The sequence below is a fragment of the Typopeltis vanoorti genome, chromosome 2, assembly GCF_054136105.1.
Source record: "Typopeltis vanoorti isolate ZY-2024b chromosome 2, IOZ_Tvanoo_1.0, whole genome shotgun sequence".
NCBI lineage: Eukaryota > Metazoa > Arthropoda > Arachnida > Uropygi > Thelyphonidae > Typopeltis > Typopeltis vanoorti.
Window position 1 is genome coordinate 161,126,098 of NC_143550.1, and position 22,873 is coordinate 161,148,970.

At 35.3% G+C, this 22,873-nt stretch overlaps 1 protein-coding gene across 1 annotated transcript in view; it reads right to left on the reverse strand.

Annotated features, from left to right (window-relative positions):
• The window catches only part of Taf5 (TATA-box binding protein associated factor 5), a 281,049-nt gene extending 263,157 nt beyond the window's left edge, over positions 1 to 17,892 (reverse strand). Inside the window, exons 1-2 of the mRNA XM_090409115.1 lie at positions 17,445 to 17,892; positions 1,635 to 1,744 (exon numbers count right to left, since the gene is read on the reverse strand). Coding sequence (XP_090265241.1) covers positions 1,635 to 1,744; positions 17,445 to 17,660 — 326 coding nt within the window. The 5' untranslated portion in view covers positions 17,661 to 17,892. The remainder of the gene's footprint in view (positions 1 to 1,634; positions 1,745 to 17,444) is intronic.
• Positions 17,893 to 22,873: the final 4,981 nt, after the last annotated feature.

Here is a 22,873-nt window from a genome sequence, read left to right on the forward strand (position 1 = left end):
TTTTTATTTATTTAATTTTTAAACAATCAACTCTTTCACTTTATACTTTGGCATTCTAACAGTCTCCCTAACATTGCTAACTTTTGCATGCAAGAAGCATAATTTTGTTGCCCTCTCACCAATCCTCTTATGACAGAATCACCATATGATTTTGTTAATCTCTTGCCAATCACAACTCTTATGATAGAATCACCGAACAAGAACGCTCTCCTTAATTTTTCCTTCTCTCTTAGTTGAGAATTCCTTTCTCTTTTCTTGCGCTTCTTTCTTTCTGTTATCAGCTGATCCACTTGCCAGATGTGCCAGCTCATGCCTTGTTTTGTGCATTACTCTGCATAACCATACTATCTGCCTCATTAAGGCCAACTCTTCATTCTTTACATTCATCAAACTACTATTCTTTCGATCATCACTCTTTCAATGCTATCTTCTATTACACTGTTGCACAGATTTTAATGCGTATTCTCTGTTCTGTCCATCACTTCAATCTCATGGCCCGATCTGCACCACTATCACTTGAAGGGGATAGTGGTGTGGTTCAAAAATAAATTCACCAGACGTGTTGAATTCAGAATAAGTAAGAGTATATCAGCTATCGTAGCAAAGGTGATCTATCAGCTATCGCAGCAAAGGTGATCTATCAACTATCTCTCAGTAGGTGTGTAAACTCCACTTCCTTCCTGCCATATGATCTCTTCCTTTCAATCTATATTTCCATAGAAGTTCTCCCCCCCCCCATAATAATCACTCGACCTATACTCTTACTGATTTGTTGAGGCATGCATTCCAGATTATTCCTGGAACCTCCTGGCTTACAGCAGCAACCAAACATATTCATGACATTTGGTAAATCACTGCATTATCCAAAAATTAGTGCAGATATTCCTGGGTACCTGAAATAGTGAAAAACTCTTGTCTGTTAAATCTTTGCTTCATTTTCCCTTCATGATTTTGCAAGAAGTCAGATCTGTGCATTATCTGTGTATGCTTATATGGACTGTCCATAACATGTATAGTGTAGAAATCTGAAAATGTATTGTTCTTGTTATAGAAATAAATTCACCAGACATATTAAATTCAGGATAAATAACAGTACATTAGCTATCTCAGCAGGTATAAGCACTTTCCTTAAGCCCAATTTTTATAAACAGGTATGCACAAATTTTAAATTAACTTTTCCTATTATTATCTAACAATGTGTTACCAATTATAATAATCCCTCAATTATCCAACCACAGTAGGAGAGCAACTGCTGACATAACTGAAGGCATGAATACCTGAAAGCATAATTACATGGTGCTGTACCAGAAGCCAGATATAATAGCCCATTCAAGGGTCTGATCATTTGAAGGTCAAGTAATTGAGAGATCACTGTAGCGACAAAAATTCAATATAAAAATTGTCAAAATGACATCATAAAGGGTGCACTGTCATTTTGGGATATATTCCTCTTTAAATAGGGTGAAGTTTAAGCTTATAGACCACCTAGGATTATGTCATCATAAATATACGGCATAATTAAAAAAAATAAGCCAAGAAACAGGAAAAAATAAATTATAAAAAAGGGAGGTGAAGAAAAGCATTATATATATATATATATATATATATATATATATATATATATATTACTGTACCTTTTATATGTGGACAATACGCTACTAACATCAGAACTATTCTGAGATGCTTCAGCCAATTTATCATCATCACATATTTTTGCCTCTTTGCGTAATATAAGTTCTGTTTCCTAACATGGTAAAGAAAACATCAAAGAATAAGTATAATACATGCTAGAGATTTAATGGAGTGAAACAGCACTAAGAAAGGATTAAAAATATTATTTAATTCTTCCAATATTTCATCTCAGTCACTGAGACATTGTTAGGGAGTACAATATGAGACTTGCAACACACATGCACACACACACACAAAAGCAACATAAAACTAAGTGAAACATGTGGACAAAAGATTAGAGTCTTGATTAGGTGGAGTGCCCTCTGTGAGTATCTTTTGGTGGCCTAGGATGTAAACTGAGATCTCAAAGTATTAGTGTTTCACAAACTTCGGGAAGTTTTATGCAACTATATTTATTTAAGTTGATTTTTGAGAGAAGCTGCAAATTCCAAAAATAGTCTTTCCCTTTAAAATTTACTGTAATGGAGCATGGTAGATTTTTCCCCAATTGATTCTATGAACTGCAAAGAAAGGACTCATTAGAACAAAGGTTATAGGCTCTATTGGTTAGTGTTTTAATAATACCATGTTGTTCAGGGTGGGGGAAGGGTGATGAGAAAGTTTATGAATGTATCTGCCTGTTTGGGCTTCCTGTGACCTTTCCTTACTGAAAAGGAAAGGTCATTGGGTAGATATGTTACCAAGATGTCTAGATATACTAAATTATTATTAGTTTCTTTTTTCCATGGTAAACTACATTTTAGGGTGAAGACTATTGAGGTGAGAGAGGAAATATTAATGTGTCTAAGCCATGAGGTCAAATGAACAACACATCTTAATCAGACAGAAGGTTTGAGAGGGGACAGAGTAAAGAACTTGTTTTACAAAACATTCTGTTAAAAAATTGACAAGGGAGAGGAGAGAACTCATAGAGGTACTCTCTATCTGTTTATAAATTTTGTGCTTCCAAGAGAAATATCTGGAATGTATAGCAAAGGAAAAGAGATCCAGTAATATCAAGAGGAAAAACTTTTTTTTTTTTTATAAGTGATAAGGTGTCACTTAAGGGAATATTGATGAACAGTGAGGTAATATCAAAGTTAACCAAAATATCAGTATATAGGAACTGATATAATGGGAATGGGAGCTTGTTAACTGTTTCTAATTTATAGCATCCACTATAGGTCTTGGGGAGGGGGTATTTTTGGTAATCCATATATCTGGGGTGGGGGGGGGGTTCAGTCTTTGTTTGTGATATCACAAGGCTAGGAAGATACATTTTTGAGCAGCCTTTTTCAATTTTTTTATCTGAGATTTAGTGGGATCATAATCTAAAAGTTGATAGGTGGAGCAGTCTCTGATAATGATGTTTATTTTTTTTTTTACTGTATTCACTGGTATTAAGAATAACAGCAGCACTCTGCTTATCAGCTCTAGTGATGACTATACTATCTTTGCATAGTTTCTTGAGGGCAATGAGTTGATGAGATGATAGATTTCTTTCATGAGGCGAAGATCAAGAAGGAATGCTGGCAATGTCAAGCCCAATGTTGTTAGCTACGTTACATATCCGATACCACAGTGAATGTTGAACATTAGTGCTAGTATTTACTTGGGACAGCATGTTAACTACAGTATGAAGAGATTGAACTAGAGGTATGGGTTTAAAATCCAGAAGACCATTGTACTTTTTGATGTGTTCATTTTTTATTTTTAATAATTCTTTCTGAGCAGTAGTCTTTGAAATATCAAAGAGAATGGTCCAGAGTTTAGGTTTCAGAACAGCCGAAGGCTCAGACCGCAATGAGCTGATGGCTGAATTGGTAACAACGAGGATGATATATGTAATGGTGATCTGTTCCCACAGCAGAGCAAAACTGGCATGCTTGTAGATATGGAAGGCCTTCAAGATTTGAACTTACCATTAAATTTCATGCAGTTTGGTAATATTTCTGTATCTCAACATCTTTTAAGAAAGCCCAGCCTGTTTAATTTTCTAAATAATTTCAGGTTCAACTTACCGTAATGTTTTGCCTTGTGCACTATATCTTCACAATGAATAATCATGATCTATTTGTTAAGGCTTAAGTGCTGGGAGAAACTTATATCAGAGACTTAATGGAGTGAAGGTCTCATTGTACTCCATGACGATGTCTCAGTGACTAACACAAAATGTTGGAAGAATTAAATAACATTTTTAATCCTATCTCAGTGCTGTTTCACTCCATTAAGCCTCAAAATGAGTTTCTCCCAGCCCTTAAGCACGAACACATGAACAAGTATAACAGGCATACTAAGTAAGCAATCAATCATTTTTTTTTAATCCTTTAAATTGCTTATTTCTTAAAAATAATTATTCATTTTCAATTTTTACAGAATATAATAATATAAACATTGGAATAGTTATGTGAATCCCACCTACAAAAGGCTGTAATCTTATAATACATTGATGCCATTGGTGAGCTAAAGACCAGATATACCAGAAACCCTGCTCTGGAGACCAAACGTTATTTTTAAGGAAGGTGATTGTTCCATAGACTTCAAATCAAATAATAATAATAAGCTAATGCATTTTATTCCCTTATAGGGAGTAAGCAAGGCCTTTAAACCCTATCTATCTTTTGGAGACTGAGTAGGCAGTTCTGCACCAGTAGCCAATCAGAGATAACTGGCCAATGTCTATCACTAATTATAGACAGCCACCAATGAAGAGTCCGGCAAACAAATACTGCCATCTCTTGGTACCTAACTCTAACAGGATATGTTACTGTCTGAAATAATGTGGGTTCTATGGTAGATTTTCTTGAGTTTCCAGGAGAAAAAAACCCGCTTGCCCATGCCAGAGATCGACAAACTCGGAAACCGGTCGAAGAAAGGCTTAGAAACAGTTCCTCCAGTTGGTGACTAGACAAATTATAAGTCTATCTTCAGGCAGCTAGAGCAGAGGATGCAAGCATCACTTCCACTAAGCTATACAGGCCTCATTCAACCAATTACTATTTTTGAAGTAGATCACTTTATAAACATAACAAATGTGCATGTGAGAGCATGCAAAATCAATGGATCAATTCACATGAAACGGCACTTCTGATCCCAATTACAGGTTCTTTTGAGAGTTCAAATTCAAATGTATGCAGTAACATTTGGAATTGATTTCTTAAAATGTCATGATTTTGCATGTAATTTTGTTGATTGTACAGTATCCTTATGTGGACTAGAATACTGTATTGACAAGACATTGAGTGATAACATAAAATTCAAGCAATTTAAATTGAATGACATTTAAAAGTACTAAGGAAAATGATGATCGAGTGTTTAATATTGCAATTCTAAATAATAAGGAAAACATTGAAGGAAATAAAAGAGAACCTAGTGAAGATTTCAATTAATTAGTCACTTCATCTACTGATGAAAAGAAAAGAATTCAAAATCTTTTAAATCATCTGCTTTTGAATTTTTCTCGAGTTTTCAATGGAGGCAGGAATACCCGAGAAATCAAATGGAAGCCCATTATTTGTCTTAGACTTGAGAGCCATAAATAAGATTACAAAGACTATTAATTTCTGACTTTATAAGATAGAAATATTATTGATTTACTTGGAAGGAGCACAGTATTTTAAAAACTATATTTAGATTCTGGATACTTTCAGATCCCTTTGAAAAAGGGAAGATGGAAAATACTTTGAATTTACTACTAGATGGCAAAATATGAACTATGTAGGTAACCTACATAGCTGATAATTGTGGATTGTGATTGTGATGGTTCTGTAAATTTAGAACAATTCTAGTAATTTAAGTGAAATTTTTGAAAGGTACAGAAATGAAATATATAGATATAGGAATGTAGATATGGAATGTAATATATATATATATATATATATATATATATATATATGATCATTGACTCGGTTAACACACATAGTTTTATGAAAAAATTGAATGACTAAAACCGAGATTTAAGTAAAAAGGTTTTAATATAAATACACTACTAGTTTCGGCCTGTAACGGCCTTCTTCAGGTGACATTATAAAAGAAAAAACACTAAACATTGAGGGTTAAAAGACTATGAACAACATAGACAGTCTTTATACATAATTAGCATGAAAACGTTGTAGTTGTATTTGAAGCTGTTCTTTCATTTGTTACATTGTTGGGAGAGTGCGTGCTTGCTGCATCACGTGTACACCAGTACATGATTACAGCCGAATGACTATCTGTGAGGTTGTAGCTTAAGTTGTTATTTAGATGAACAGGATTGAAGCTGATTTCTCTCGATTCCACAATTTTTCTCTCTATTTCGTCACTGCAACAGAAGATGTTAGTAGATTTTTCCCAGCAGACTTTGTGACTTTGGTTATCATCATTAGGATTAGCCGAGAAAAGGATATGACTTGATAGTGCACTCGCTCGCTGTCTCTTGTAAGTAATGTCTCTCATGTGTTCTTCCATACACATTTCGACAGATTTGTCTGTCTGTCCGAAATAAGGAATATCGCAGTCACATAATATTTTATATACACCAGGGTTTTTGAGTTGATGATGACAATTTGGGTGGCTAATTAAGGAACGGATCTTTGGAAGTGGAGTGAACAAGGTTCTGATATTGTATTTTCTTAGAACTTTTGCTAATTTATGTGAAACGGTACTTATGTAAGGAATAGATATATTGCTTTTGAATCTATTTGTTTCTTCTGAGTGATGTCTTGGTTTCAATGATTTTCTTGGAATATCCATTAACTTTGAAAGAAGTTTTCAGATGGTTTATTTCTGTAAGCAGTTCATTTGGATCATCAAGAAGAGAATGGGCTCTATGTCCCAAGGTGGAAATTATTCCAAGCTTATGAGGAGGGAAATGATGGGACTGACTGTGCAGATATCTGTTGGTATGTGTGGGCTTTCTATATATCGATATTTTTAGTTTACCAGAAGAGCGAGTCAGTTTGACATCAAGAAAAGGCAAGGAATTATCCGTTTCAAGCTCAGCAGTAAACTTAATATTTTGATGTCGGCTATTGAGATGTGCGAGGAAAACCATAAGGGATTCATATCCATGGCTCCAAACAATGAAGACATCATCCACATAATGTTTCCAAACTTTAGGTGTTAAAATAAAGGAAGAGATAGCCTTGGTTTCAAAATCTTCTAAGTAAATATTTGCAAGAACAGGAGATAAAGGATTACCCATAGCCAGTCCATGATTTTGTTTGTATATATTATCTTGAAATTTGAAGTAACCGGACCTGATGCAATGTGTAAGCAAGGCTAACATTTTTTTGGATAATTTGTCCTTGAGTAATGTTAGGACTTCATCTGTTGGGACATTAGTGAACAAAGAAGTTATGTCCAAGCTAGCCATGATGTCATTTTCATCAACTGTAATATCCTTGATGTATGTAACGAATTCTGTAGTATTCTTGATAAAGGATGGTGACTTCCCTGAAAAACTTTTGAGGTATTTAGCAAGATATTTTGAAAGATTGTATGTAGGAGAATCGATACCTTCTACAATTGGGCATAATGAGGTGTTCTCTTTATGGATTTTAGGAACACCATATATGCGAGGAATTAATGGATGGTGAGAGCGTAGAGATAAACGAACGTTTCGGGATAATTCAGCTGATGTTTTTAATAAGTTGTTTGTACGATTTTGAAGTTCACGAGTTGGATCTCTCTCAAGTATTGAGTAGGTATCATTATGTAGTAATTCAATCATTTTATTCTTGTAATCTTCAGAGTTCAGGATGATTGTTGCATTTCCTTTATTCGCAGGGAGGATGATTATATCTCTGTTGTTTTTTAAACTTTTAATAGCTTTGCGTTCAGTTGAAGTAATGTTGTCTGCAGGTGGTTTAGCGTTATTGATAATAAAGATTGATTCAATAAGTAGAAGGTTTGCATCTTGTGGAGGGAGAAAAGAAGCAGCTTTTTCTATTTTTGTAAGTAGTGTCTCCTTTGGTATTAATTTTGGGGAAGGAATGAAGTTTAGACCTTTACTAAGGATGCTTTGTTCTACATCTGAAAGTATATAGGAGGATTTGTTGATAACGACTTTGTTAATATTGATGTGTGGTATTGAGTTCCTATTATTTTGTAGTCACTTTAATATACATATATATATATATATATATATATCATCATCATCATCATCAAATATGATAGTACTACATGAAAAATTTACATCATTACTAACTTCCTATCTACAATTTTCCTCCAAATCAGTCTGTAACTTGTCAAGATTCCAACATTATCAGATCTCATATTTCTATCATCTAAGGCACTTTGTACCGTATCAATCCACCTATATCTTGGTCTTCCTCTGGGTCGTTTTCCTGTCAACCTGGCAGAGAACACTTGTTTTGCTAATCTTTTCTCGCCCATTCTGTTTAAGTGACCATACCACCTGAGATTAGCTCTGCTAACGAATTCCTAAACGCTGATAATGTCAAGTTCTTTCCTAATATCCTCGTTTTTAATATGATATTGCCATTGATGCAATCTGTTCACACCTCTAATCTTTCACAGGAATCTCATATCTGTGGTCTCTAGACTTTGGTCAAGTGATTTACTTCTGACCCAGCTCTCAGATCCATAAGTTAAAACTGGTTTGAATACTGTCTTGTATGCAGCTAATTTATTGACTAATTTCTCTCTTATTCCATATGAATTTATTCAATTGACTGCCTACCATACCAGCTTTGTTGATTCTGTTGTCTATTTCCATATTTAATTTACCACCTTTAGTAAAAAAATCGTGCCTAAGTAGCTGAAATGTTTTACTTGTTCTACGGGTTTCCCGTTCACAATACAGTTGACATTTTCAACAATTCAACCTATTTTCATTGTCTTTGTTTTTTTTAATGCTGACCTTCATACCATATCTATTAGAGCAGTTATTCAATTTAGGCAGAGCATCTTGCAAACTGTAGCGGGTTTATTTAGAAGTTTAACATCGTCCGCATAAAGCAAACAGCTGACATTAACATCTCCAATTCTGATATCATGTTTAATACCACTTTCCTTCATGATGTGATCCATATAGATAATGAATAACAGAGGGGATAATGTACATCCTTGCCTCGCACCAGATTTAACATTAAACCATCTTCCTGTAATTCCTTCAATTCTAACTGCTGATTTACAACTCAAACAAGGACTAAGTATTGCTTGATATAATGTCCCACTGACACCATATAACTGTAGTGTATTGAATAGCTTCTCTCTCTGGCGCCTTAAATGCCTTTTCCAGATCGACAAAACTTAAATACAGATGTTTCTTATATTCCCATGCTTTCTCGACTATTTGTCGTAAAGTGAAGATCTGATCCTGACAGCCTCTATTTGGTCTGAATGCACCTTGTTCTTCACCAAGCTTTTCTTCCACAATTCTTCTCAACCGTTTCTCAAGTATACATGCACAGATCTTGCCAGGAACACTCAGTAGGGAGATACCTCTGTAATTCTCACATTAGTTTTATTTCCCTTTTATATATGGGCATTATTAGAGCTCTACTCTGATCATCAGGAATTTGTCACTCTCTCTCCAAGCTTTCTGAACTATGCAGTGCAGCCGCTGTAAGGCTTATATCACCATACTTCAGCATTTCTGGTCGAATATCATCTACTCCTGCTGCCTTTCCACATTTCAAGCCTTTGATGGCTTTTTATACTTCAAGTATGGATATGTATTCCTGACTGTATGCCTCTGGAGTGTTTTTTATCACTGTGCTATCACTGCTCGTTTCATTTAGCAATTTTTCGAAGTACTTACTCCATACTTAAAGGATATCTTTTTCTCCTGTTTTCATGTCACATTAGTCATCTCTAACTCCTTTTACAGCACTATTTCTAAGCTTCTTCAACAACCACCAGAATATTTTACCATCTTCTTGATATTTATTTTCTATGTTCTTGGTAAAGTCCTCCCATGACTTTTGTTTTATCTAGTTTTACACAGTGTTTTGCTTTCTTACATTTGTCCCCGTATTCTCTAAGAGCAGAAGCTGATTTATTTGCCAGGAAATTTTGATATGCTTTCTTGTTTTCCTTCACTGCCTCTTTAACTTCATGTGTCCACCATGGAGTTCTGATTTTTCTACCCTTGCACACAACCTCACTGCATGCCTCTCTGACTGATTTAATCAGGGTTTTCTTCAAGGCTTGCCACTGAATCTCCAAGGTTTGGTTCCTATTCTCAAACTCTTTCATTATTTCTTCAATAATCTTTGTGTACTTGAGTCTACAGTTTACATCTGAGAGCTGCTCAACTTTTATTCGCTTTAAAACTTTCTTACATGGTATTCTTTTCAATATGAAATTCAATTTTATCCTGCTCAAGACTAAATAGTGATCACTTCCAAATTCAAATCCTCTGTACACTCTGGTGTCCTGCACCAGGGAGAAAACATCACTATCAACAATAACATAGTCAATGAGACTTTTCTTATTCCTAGCCTCTTCTCTCCATGTGAATTTGTGCACATTTTTATGTTAGAACATGGTGTCAGTAATAACCAGTCCATGTCCTGAGCAGAAATCCAACAGATATTTGCCATTATTATTAGCTTTGCTCTTTTCTCCAAATTTTCCCAAAATATTTTTGTATGTCTGACAATCATTTCCTACTCTGCTATTTAGATCCCCAACGAGGACCAACTTTTCCTTTTTCATTGTGTCAGTTGCTTTTTCTAAAGAATCAAAAAATTCCTCCACTTCTACCTTAGTAGAACCTTCTGTGGGACCATAGGCACAAATAAGTCTCATTGTCCAATTCCCCATTCTGATATTTGCCCACATCACTCTACTTGAGACTGCCTGCCATTCAAAAAGATTACCCTCGTATTTTGTGTTGAATACTATGGCTACTCCTTCTTTTCCTTGTCATTTCCTGAATAAAACATTTTGTATTTATTGCTCAGAAATATCTCACCAGTTTCTGTCTTTTTTGTTTCAGTCACCCCTATTATGTCGATCTGGTACTTATCTAATTCTTCAGCGTGCACCATTTCTTTGCCATTCAGGCTTCTTATGTTGATAGTACCGATCTTTAACTCCGATGATGTTGAGTTGTGGTGTGTTTACAGATTTGTTCCAGTAGCTGACTTTTCGCTGTTCGCCCTGGTTCCCTGGCGAAAACAACGGGGGCCTTGTTTAACCGGGTAACGCCCCAGCCAGCATGAAATTTTGTCATGTTGTACCATCATTTTCTATATTGGTTTAAGCCAATAGGAATACAATTTGGTTAGGTAAATCCCAAATTGCCAGCCCATCCTCGTTCGTTCAGTATCCAGGTAGATACCCAAAAGGGTGCACCGGGAGAATGAGGATTGGACATTAGATCAGAAACCTTGGTCGGTTCTCCACATTCCTTTAAAGGCTATGTGGAGGTCTCCTCTCAGTTATACAGCTTTGAACCTTAAGCACCCCATATATATGTGTATATATATATATATATATATATGTGTATATATATATATATATATGTGTGTGTGTGTGTGTGTGTGTGTGTGTGTGTGTGTGTGTGTGTGTGTGTGTGTGTGTGTGTGTAGAAAGTATTTTACCTTATTATAATAAATGTTAAAAATACCAAGCAATTTTAAACCTGGTGTTTACTCCATTTCCCAAGTAAGCAAACAGACAAACAAGTCAAGTTTGCACCTGCAAGTGATGCAAGTCTAGCTGATCCTACAGGTAGTGCAAGACCAAGGCAAATCATGGTAAAGGTGGCATAAGCTCTGTTCACTAATCTTAATATTTACCCTTAATGCCAAAACACATCTCCAAGAAGGGGATGTATGATGTTTTGTATTAAATGCAAGGGGCCACTACCCAGACCGGTTTCGACCTTTATTGAGGTCTCATCATAAAATTGCTTGGTATTTTTAACATTTATTATTCCCAAGGTAAAATACTTTCTATATTTATGTCTCCTCCAGAGATTTTTATTTAATAAGGTTAAAACACCTTATGGTAACTTGTTCTGGTAAAATACTTTTAAGCTCTGTATTACTAAATCTTAGTATTTCTAGCCTCGCTCCCACTGATGAGACCTCAACAAAGGTCGAAACCAGTCTGGGTAGTGGCCCCTTGCCTTTAATACAAAACATCATACATCCCCTTCTTGGAGATGTGTTTTGGCATTAAGGGTAAATATTAAGATTAGTGATCAGAGCTTATAAAGATAAGCCAAAATTTGAAACGTTTTTATGTCACATTTTTTGTCTCTTCATTGTTTTGAAACGTCCAACAATGTATCTGCCTTCATGAGACAAACACATTGTTGTCTCTTGTCTTGAGTCATCAGAATTGAAGGAGAATCACTTACCAGCCTGGAAGTCAGGGGGTTGGGCGCCGTAGGTTCCAGGCAGGGGATATAGCCCCTCCCCTAGTATATATATATATATATACAGTAATTTCTCGATTAATGTGCCTCCAATTAGTGCGTCATTTTTCATCATTTTTCGATACCCAAATTCGATTAGTGCACCTCTAAAATTCGATTAGTACACTTATATACATCTTAAAAATAAATCTTACAGATTTTAAAAATTTTCTATCTATACATTTTTATGGCTAACTATTTTAAAAAATCATCACCAGAATGAAATAATTTAGTTACTGATTTAAAACATTTTACAAGTAATTTCAATGGCATTCTATGCTACTTCCATGTACACTATGTAATACTATGCTCCAAATTTTTACCGCCAAAATTTATGTCTTCTGCTATAGTATGCCCACAGATTTGAGACCCTTCGACACTTCTGCGCATGTCACAAAAATGAGAATCCATTCCGATAATAGGGTAATCAATCCGTCTTCTGGGATGAGTTGTTTATTATTACACGTTGGAAAATTAAGTTCTCTTTTATGATCATTGTAGTTTTTAAAGTGGTAATTATTTTGCTTGTATAACAGTTAGGAAATTTTATCTATAAAGCACGTGATTTCGCATGTCGGCAACCAATTCGTACATCATTCATTTCTTCCTCCCCTTCAATGATAACGTCCAAGAGTTAATTAAATCTCATTCTGAAGAACTGAGTGATTCCGACCTGCTAAATTTAGATGTACAGCAGGAAGATCCCAAAAAATATGAAGAAAATTTAACCACTGATAGTCAGCCGAAAGAGATTTCACAGAAACAATTTGAAAATATTTTTTGTACAATCGAAGTTTTTAAGCAGCAATACTTAGAGGCTGACCCTGATGATGAGAGAAGCAGTAAAATTTACAGATAAGTAGAAGAGGCAATAGGGCCATACCGTCGGTTGTATGAAAAAAAGAAATAAAATGCCCGCCAAACTACGTTAGCTCAATTCTTTGTTAAGAAATAGAATAATAAAATTTATATTCTGAATATGTTTTATTGTCTTTCAGCTTCATAGTTTTCCTTTAACCAGGCCCTGAGACATACCCTAATTCTTTTATAAAAAAATCAAGAATTAGAAAAGAAATTTGAGGAACGAATTATACTTTTTCCCATAGGTTATCATATTCAATTAGTGCATTTTCGATTAATGCGCCTGTTTTAAAGAACGCATTAGGCGGACTAATCAAGGGATTGCTGTACATATAAATAACAAAACTTACAATTCTTTTGATGGTCATGCCTAGATTTAAAAATTATAATGAGGTTCTTGTTGATCATTCATTCAATGTGATGATTCACTATTTACAATTGCTGAAGGAGCAGAATTATTTGATTCCAAACACAATTGGGAAATGATGATATATATATTCTCACTCCTCTGTATGTATGCCCTCAGTCTATCTTCATGATCAACATTATACAGTACTTACATAATTTTTGTTATCCATCATTTGCACACACTCTCTTTAGTGCCTCTGTAGCTCAGTTGGTATAGACGAAGCCCTCTGGTCGGAAAGACGGGTTCGATTCCCATCCATGACGTGAGGAACCTTTAGATAAGGGTTCCTCACGTCAATAAGGAATGTCGATAAGGTGGTTACATAAGTACGATTGGAATGAAGTGCCTTTAGAAGAAAGATGATTCTGAAAGATGTAATCTTGTTTTCAAGGGAAATCAGGCCTTGACCTCCTTTATTGAGTGACTTGCAGAGTAAGTTGTCCAATTAGTATTGATCCAGATAAAACATGTGATTGCCTTTTGAATGCGATGGAGAAAATCTTCAGTATGTATCAGTACTTTGAGGGTATGCCATGGCATGCTTGCAGCAATCTGGTTGATTATTAGGACTCTTCCTCTAGGTGAAGATGTCGAAAGTATGCTGCTCAGTTTTCCTAACACCTGTTTAAAACAGTTGAGCCCAATTCAGCATATTATATATTTTGGTGTTGCCAAGGTGAATGCCTAAATGTTTGTCCTTCATTTGACCAGGTACATTCAATTGGCAAAATCAGTTCCAATCTTCCATCTGCCTGACCACAAGCCAGTGATTTTTGCAGAGTTTAATTTAGCCCCTGAGGCTTGTGCATATAATCTGTATACTCATCAGTTACTATCATTTCTTCATCATTACGAACTATTATGGTGACGTCATCAGCATATGCTGATAGGCTTATTTTTAGATGTGGTTCTGTTATGCTGGTTCATTTGGAGATCATGGTGTGTACTCTTTTTAAAAAAGGTTCTATAGCCAGTGTGTATAGTTGTCCAGAGAGAGGATATCCTTAATCCCTCAAGAGCAGCGGCAGCTCATGGCTTGAAATCATGGGGGGGGGGGGGGGCTTCAACTTTCAAAATATACATACACACTGTAAGTACAGTGCATACATGTTTGGATAAAATATCAAAATTATGGTAAAAAATTTTTTTTTTAAATTAAACATGAAAAAATATTGTTTATTATCAATAAAATTATACAGTTTGGTATAATTCAAAATTACTTAAAATTAAAATCCCTTCATTTAATTGTAATTAAAGGAATGGATTTACAATTTTTGGACATTGCAATTAAATCCTTTAATTTAAAGGATTTAATTGTAAAATACTTAAATATTTAAAGAGACGGAGTAAACACAATAAGCACTACGAACACTACTACTGGCACAAACTACATATAAACAACAGTGGAACTGTGCGACAGACAGTGCCACATTATGCTAATGGCTCGCATCTCAATATGACGTGCATATGCTTGACGCACGTAGCAATATGACACTGTGGTAAACACAGTGCTGCCAGCGTCCTTCGCCCTCTTAAGTGCTACAAGATGGATTTTTATTCTTTTTTATACAAAATAAGAGAATTGTATAGGATTGTTGATGATAAAATTAAATATTACAAGCAAATATAAATAAATTAATAAATACATTTATATATCGAGAAAAATTGGGGGTGCTGCAGTTCCGCAGTGCCTATGCATGAGCTGCCCCTGCTCAAGAGTATGGCATATATTGCAGGCGAGCCTGTTGTTGATTTATAAGCAGAAGAGTGCATCTCTGTATAGCAATTGGACTATGTCAATAATGAGAGGAATACAGCAGAATGCCTTTAGGACTTCATAAAGATATTGGTGCTCTACTCTGTCGAAAGCCTTCTCCTGATCAAGGCTGACAAGTGCTAATGCTAGGTTTTCATTTTGGCTGTTTGTAATGTGGAAGAGATCTCTCATTAGATAGAGGTTATCATGTATTGATAACCTCTATCTAATGAGGGAACAGAATAAGTTTTGATTTTGGCCAATAACTTCAGGCAATGTTGGCTTTAGTTGGTTTAAAATAACTTTGGAAATGATTTTGCAATCTGTATTGATTAGTGAGATTGGACACCAGTTTCAAATGTCTGTGTGGTCTCCCTTCTTTGGTATCAGTCGTGCTACTGAGGTCAAGACGGATTGTGGGAGCCCATTGAAGTAAGCTTCTTGCAGCAGCATTTTAAGGAGCAATGGTTCGAGTTGATTCCAGAAGCCTCGGATAAACTCTGTTGTGAGTCCATCAAGGCCGGGAGATTTGTTATTTGGCAAGGATGTGCATGCAGTTTTGAGTTCGTTTAGAGTGATTGGGTTTTCTAAGTGGTTCCATTCTGTTGCAGAGTTTTTTTGCTTCTTTCAGTATTTCATGGATGGTGTAAAGAGATGTTCCTATAGAGCTGTATACTTGCTTACTGTCCTCTTCTGTGTTTCCACAACAACCTCCAGGAGTCTCGGTTTCCTGCGTGGCTGATGAGCTGTCTATAGGTTTGTAATCCAGAGTTAACCTTTATTGATGTTACCCATTTAGTTCTCAGTTTTCCTTTCTTTCTTTCCTTCTAATTTTATGTAGAGAGCGAGGTTGGGTAGCTTTTTGATGGTATTCTCTTGAGATATCCATACCAGTGAAGTTGTCTTCTTTTGATGTTGGAGGCCTAATGGATTTAAACAGCACTCGGAAAGAATTAAAACTGACTTTAATACTTCCATTATTTCATCTCAGTCAATGAGACATCTTCAGGGATTACAAAAACTAATGTAACATACACACAAATGCAACACAATACTAAGCTAAACACATGGGTGACTCTAAAGTCCTATCTAGGTGTGTACCCTCTATAAGTGATTGTAGGTAGCCTAGAATGTAAGGTGAGATCTCTGATAATCAGTTTCCTAAATTTTCGTTAATTTAATGCAACTGTATTTATTTAGATTTGGTTGATTTCTGAGTGCTGCTGCTGTAGATTCTAAAAATAGTTTTTCTTTTAAGTCCTTAAAAAAGTACAACCTCTACACAGCATTTAAGCCTCACCATAAACTTGTTACCCTTATCCGTTCTACAAAAGATCAGCTCCGTCTCTCAGTGCCTGAAGTTTATAAAGTACCCTGTTCCCGAAAGCTGCCGTACTTTGGACAGACAGGTAGATCAGCAACCATCCGCTTAGAACACCAATCATACATCTCCAATCTCAACTACGGTCAGTCTGCCTGGTAGACCATGTTTTGGATACAACCCACAGATCTCCTGGGAAAAAACCATGCTCCACCACAGTAAATTCAAAAAAGAAAGACTATTTTTAGAATTTGCAGCAGCACTCAGAAATCGACCTTATCTACAGTTGCATTAAACTTCCAAAAATTTGGGAAACATTATCAGAGATCCCACCTTACGTTCCAAGCCACCTATAATCATCCATAGAGGACGCACCACATAGAGAGGACTTTAGCATCATCCCCATGGTTAGCTTAGTATTGTGCTGCATTTGTGTGTATGTTACATTAGTTTTTTGTAATCCCTGAAGATATCTCAGTGACTGACATAAAATATTGGAAGTATTAAAAATCAGTTGTAATCCTTTCTGCATGCTGTTTAAATTCCATTAAGCCTCCAACATGATGTCCTCACAGCACTTAAGCCTCAACGTGTCTTCTTTTGATCTTGATGTATGAATTCTTGTAGTATTGCAAGATTTCAGAAGTGATTTTATTTGGATCTTCTGTGATGTAAATATGTAATATGTATAATATATATTATGTAAATATATATACATAGATATAAAATAAAAAAAATTAAAAACCTTGGTTCAATCACAGTACTTATGTACTATAGAATTACAACCTTTTCTGGATGGCATTCACATAATATATATACAAACACCCATATGCAAAGTTCAGTTTAAATTGTGATATTACCTACCAGTATGTTACCTACTAGAAACAAAAATTTATTGTAATGATGTAATGGACAAAATGGTAACGATAAAGGGTGCATTATCGTCAATTTCATCTTTCCGTATAAAACACACCTTTCGTAATGGTTGTGGGAGCAATGCCCTTTAATCACTCGACACGTGCATAAACACACAGACACGCGTCCTTACCTGAAGTTTATGTTTCTTCAAGAACTGTAGAACAGCAAGCAGAGTATTTTTGTCCAAATTTGAACTGTTGCCTTCTCCAGAACATGGTGTTTCTTTTATTTCGGAATCGTTTTCTTTTTTAATTGGAGATTTACTTTCTACAGCTGGCTGTTCTACAGCAGGCTGTAAACTGTTAGCTTGTACATCAGATACAACAGGCATGGCTATTTCTGCCATTACCTGGTTACATACTTGGCATTACCTACGGAGTGGCATTAGCGTAAAAATAAAAAATAATTCCAAAACCCAATGCTGCATTCGAATTTCACATTCTATGCAAAACGACATTTCAGTCACTTCATACAAATGAATTTTTCTCCAGTAGCATTACACTACCGACTTCACTTAGTCAACATTCATCACGACCACAACATAACATAACAAACACCACAAAACGTCAACACTTCAACTTTTCTCATTTTTTTTTCTTCAATTCCTAAATTGATTGTACTGAAATCACCACGAGAGGGCAGAGTTTATGTAACTAATTTCTCACAAGGGATAGCCCAAACTTTCAACTTGGAGCTATCAAATGTTAAATAATAATAATAATAATAATAATAATACTCATTCCAATTAATTAATGAGTTTCTTTAATTATGTGGACTTTTCACTTCAAAGTGAGTTATGGAAATTACAGCTCTCAGAGAAGTGTCAGTTTTCTCTATTCCAAGAAACGAGTTTTTTTTTTAAATCCTACACAGACGAAAATCTCGCAGAGAACACACAGACAGAAACATTAGAATACGACAGATGAAGCAGTATGACTGGATGTGCAAGTAGTGTAGAGGCGGGTTATGTGGAGTAAAATATACTCCTAGATGAGTAATAATAATAAAGAGCCAAGAAATAACAATAAAACAAAGAAAAAATGAACAGAAAAAGTTCAAGAGCAGTCTAGTAAAGAGATAAAAACCTTTAAAAAAATCGAAAAATGGAATATCAAGTGTATCCACAACCAAAAAAAAAAAAAAAGAGCATACGCAATGAAAGCAAAATAATTCAATAATTCACAGGCAGAGCATACAGTTCAACACAAACCAAGTTCAGTTTTAAGAAAATATTGATGGAAAATCTGCAAATACCTGAATGCAGAAATAACACTCAAGTTCTGAAAGCAGCGCTCTGGGATAATTCAAACGTACCTTATAAAATGTCCATTGGATAAAAGATGTTGAAATACAATTGCACAACACTCATGTGGAAGGACTTACTCTAACCACATAAATAATCCAAATGCAAGCAAAGAAAGTGAAAAACTGGAGTGCACAGTAAAAAATAAACTGCATGGGTTTTGGCTTAAATGGTTGCTAAGTAATAATGCTCGACTGGCTCCACAACTTAACAACCTATTGCCAACATGCTAATTGAAGAGTGGATGGTGACCAGAAGGACAATTCTGGTTTTGAAAAACAAACTAAAAAAAGTGTTCCAGGTAATTACAGACCAATATCTTACATGCCAACAGTTAAGATACTCGTTGAACATCTAGCGACTTCGGTTAGTCAGTATTTATCATGACATCAAATCAGGGCCAGTTTGAGAGTATCTGGTCCATCTAGGCAAAGAAAATTTAGGCGCCCCTATACATTGTCTCTCTATATATTTTGTCATACTCACACAAGCACACGTACACTTACACATATGACGCCCCTAGGCGATTGCCTAGGTTTACCTAATGGTAAAACCGGCTATGCACCAACTTCCTCTGTTCAACAAAAAGGATATCGCAGAAACTCCAGAAGAACAAAACACCAGTGGTTAATCGACAAAATGTTCAAAATGCCAACATGTAAATGTTGGCCTTTTCAACATGAATTGATTTGATACGAATTGATTTGAATATGAATTGATTACCAGAAAGCATTCGACTCCTTGCCGCATAACAGGATTAAAACAATACAAAGCAACATATAAAACTGGGATTTTAATTGGTTTAGTTTAATTGGTAGGCTATATCTCTATAGAAATCTCGGACCAATTAAAATCCACGTTTTATATGTTGCTTTGTATAATATTCGGTGTTCGAAAATAAAATTATCAGGATTAAAAAATATCTTAAAAAAGCTTGATCCAAAAATTCGAAATTTCTTGGAGTAAATCAAAACATCAGAAAATTCCTAATAGCTTTCATGACCATGAGAAAACTCAGATTGGAGGTATCAGGAATAATAATAATAATAATAATAATAATAATAATAATAATAATAATAATAATAATAATAATAATAATAATAATAATAATAATAGTCAGTTCAGACAAATCGGGTCAGTGAATATCAAGAGAGGAATTTTTCAAGGTGATTCATACATCAACAACATCAAATTCCTGAGATGTACCCTAAAGGGGTGTACAGGATATGATAGTACTACATGAAAAATTTACACCATTACTAACTTCCTATCTACAATTTTCCTCCAAATCAGTCTGTTACTTGTCAAGACTCCAATATTATCAGATCTCATATTTCTATCATCTAAGGCACTTTGTACCGTATCAATCCACCTATATCTTGGTCTTCCTCTAAGTCGTTTTCATGCCAACCTGGCAGAGAACACTTCTTTTGCTAATCTTTTCTCGCCCATTCTGTTTAAGTTACCGTATCACCTGAGATTAGATCTGCTAACGCATTTCTGGATGCTGACAATGTCAAGTTCTTTCCTGATATCCTCATTTTTAATATGATATTGCCATTGATGCCATCTGTTCACGCCTCTAATCTTTCTCAGAATTCTCATATCTCCAGTCTCTAGTCATTGGTCAAGTGTTTTACTTCTGACCCATCTCTCAGATCCATAAGTTACAACTTGTTTGAAAACTATCTTGTATACAGCTAATTTATTGTTCCGACTAATTTCTCTCTTATTCCATATGAATTTGAATTTATTCAATTGACTTCCTACAATAGCAGTTTTGTTGATTCTGTTGTCTATTTCTATATTTAATTGACCATCTTCAGTAAAAATCGTGCTTAAATAGCTGAAATGTTTTACTTGTTCCACAGGTCTCCATTCACAACACAGTTGACATTTTCAACAATTCTACCTACTTTCATTCTCTTTTTAATGCTGACCTTCATACCATATCTATTACAACAATTATTCAATTTAGTCAGGGAACCTTGCAAACTTGTAGCGGATTTATTTAGAAGTATAACATCGTCCACATAAAGCAAACAGCTGACAATAACATCTCCAATTTTGATATCATGTTTAATACCACTTTCCTTCATAATGTGATCGATATAGATAATGAATAACAGAGAGGATAATGTACATCCTTGTATCACACCAGATTTAACATTAAACCATCTTCCTGTACTTCCTTCAATTCTAACTGCTGACTTACAACTCAAATAAAGACTGAGTATTGCTTGATATATTGCCCTATAGGATATTGAATAGCTTCTCTTTTGGCACCTTGTCATATGCCTTTTCCAGATCGACAAAACTTAAATACAGATGTTTGTTATATTCCCATGCGTTCTCAACTATTTGTCATAAAATGAAGATCTGATCCTGACAGCCTCTATTTAGCCTGAATCCAGCTTGTTCTTCACGAAGCTTTTCTTCCACAATTCTTCTCAAATATACTTGCATAGATTTTGCCAGGAACACTCGGTAAGGAAATACCTCTGTAATTCTCACATTCAGTTTTATTTCCCTTTTTATATATGGGTACTATTAGAGCTCTACTCCTTCATTGGGAATTTGTCCCTCTGTCCAGGCTTTCTGAACTATGTAGTGCAGCCACTGTGAGTCTTTTATACCACCATACTTCAGCATTCTGGTCGAATATCATCTACTCCTGCTGCCTTTCCACATTTCAAGCTTTTGATGGCTTTTTCTACTTCAAGTATGGATATGTATTCCTGACTGCATGTCTGTTGAGTATTCATTCTTTGAAGGTGATTCATACTTTGAAGGAAAATATCCACTGATAAAATTTTATCAAATCTAATAGAGAAAATATCACATTCTCTAGTACATGGATGATCTTAAGCTACATAGAAAATTATCCAAAGAAATTGAGTCACTTCTCTTTAGAGTCCGGATCTTCGGTTGTTGTCTTGTCTTTTGAAGAGTCTTAGGTGTTTCCGAGTGCTCCTTGTGCTGCTTTGGCTATGTCTATGATTTTCTTTGTATAGGGCTGTTGTTCAGGATTAGGATCTATTTCTTGCAAGGCTGCTGTAATTGCTGGATAGGTAAAGATGTGAGTGGGTGTCGGTTCAATATTGGGGCAGTTGTTGCAGTTTCTATATGTTCTAGTATCATCTGTATTGATCTTCATGTCCTGTTCGTAGTCTTGCTATCGTGATGGAGGTCTTTCTGTCAGCACTGATTTCGGAAATTTGTTGTTATATCACTGATTTCAGTGGAATTAGTTTAGCTTTTCATAGTGCATTGGCATCAACAAGAGTTATCATGTGAGTTTCTTGGTTGAGTTCTCTGGCATCTTTTGCTAATTTATCAGCTGCGTCATTGTAATCAACGCCTACATAAGCAGGAATCCATTGTAAAATGCAACTTTTTCCTGAACACTTTAGTTGATTTAAGAGTTTATGGATGTCTTGTGTGAGCTTGGTATTGCCATTTTGATTGCCTCCATAGCTGATCCTGAGTCACTGTAAATTATAATTCCTTAAAATTGTTGAGATGATGATTGATTTAAGTAGACTTCTAGTGCTTTATTTATTGCATAGAGTTCGCTGGTAAAATTGGAAGCAATTCTCCCAGATCCAACTTTTATTGAAAGTTTTTTACATTTCGGGAGTAGAAGGAGAACACCAGCACCTCCATTAATCATATTGGTGTGTGACAATCCATCAGTATAACAAATAACTTGTTTGGAGGATGAAAGAAGGTCGATAGTACTTAGGCCTATTTCTTTGAGTATTTCTTTTGGTTCTTTTTTTGTACAGAGTTTGGTAAGGTTTAGATTTATGGAGGTATTTGAAGGTAAAGGACTGGAAAATAGAGGTTCTTTGTTTATGTGGGCATTTAGCTGATCAAGACATATTTCTTTCCTGATAATGTCATCATATTGTAAAGATGATGATCTGTGAAGTCTGCATTTTTGGTTCCAGTGTTCATAAGTTTTTAGGGAGATATGATCGCTTTGGTAGCTTCCGATATTATTTATGAATTTTATGGTGGAAAATTTTCGTCTGTCCTCCAGCAGGTCATGCCCACATTCCTGTTGGGCTCTGATGTTGTTAGTGGATGAGACTGCACCAATGATAATCTTGGATGCTTTTGCTTGTATTTTGTCTAATTTTTTCTTTACCGATGAGGCCGAAGGTGACCAGATAGGTGCTGCATATTCCATTATGGATCTTATTAGTGTAGTGTAAGTAGTTTTGAGGATTTTTGGCTTTGCGGCCCAATTT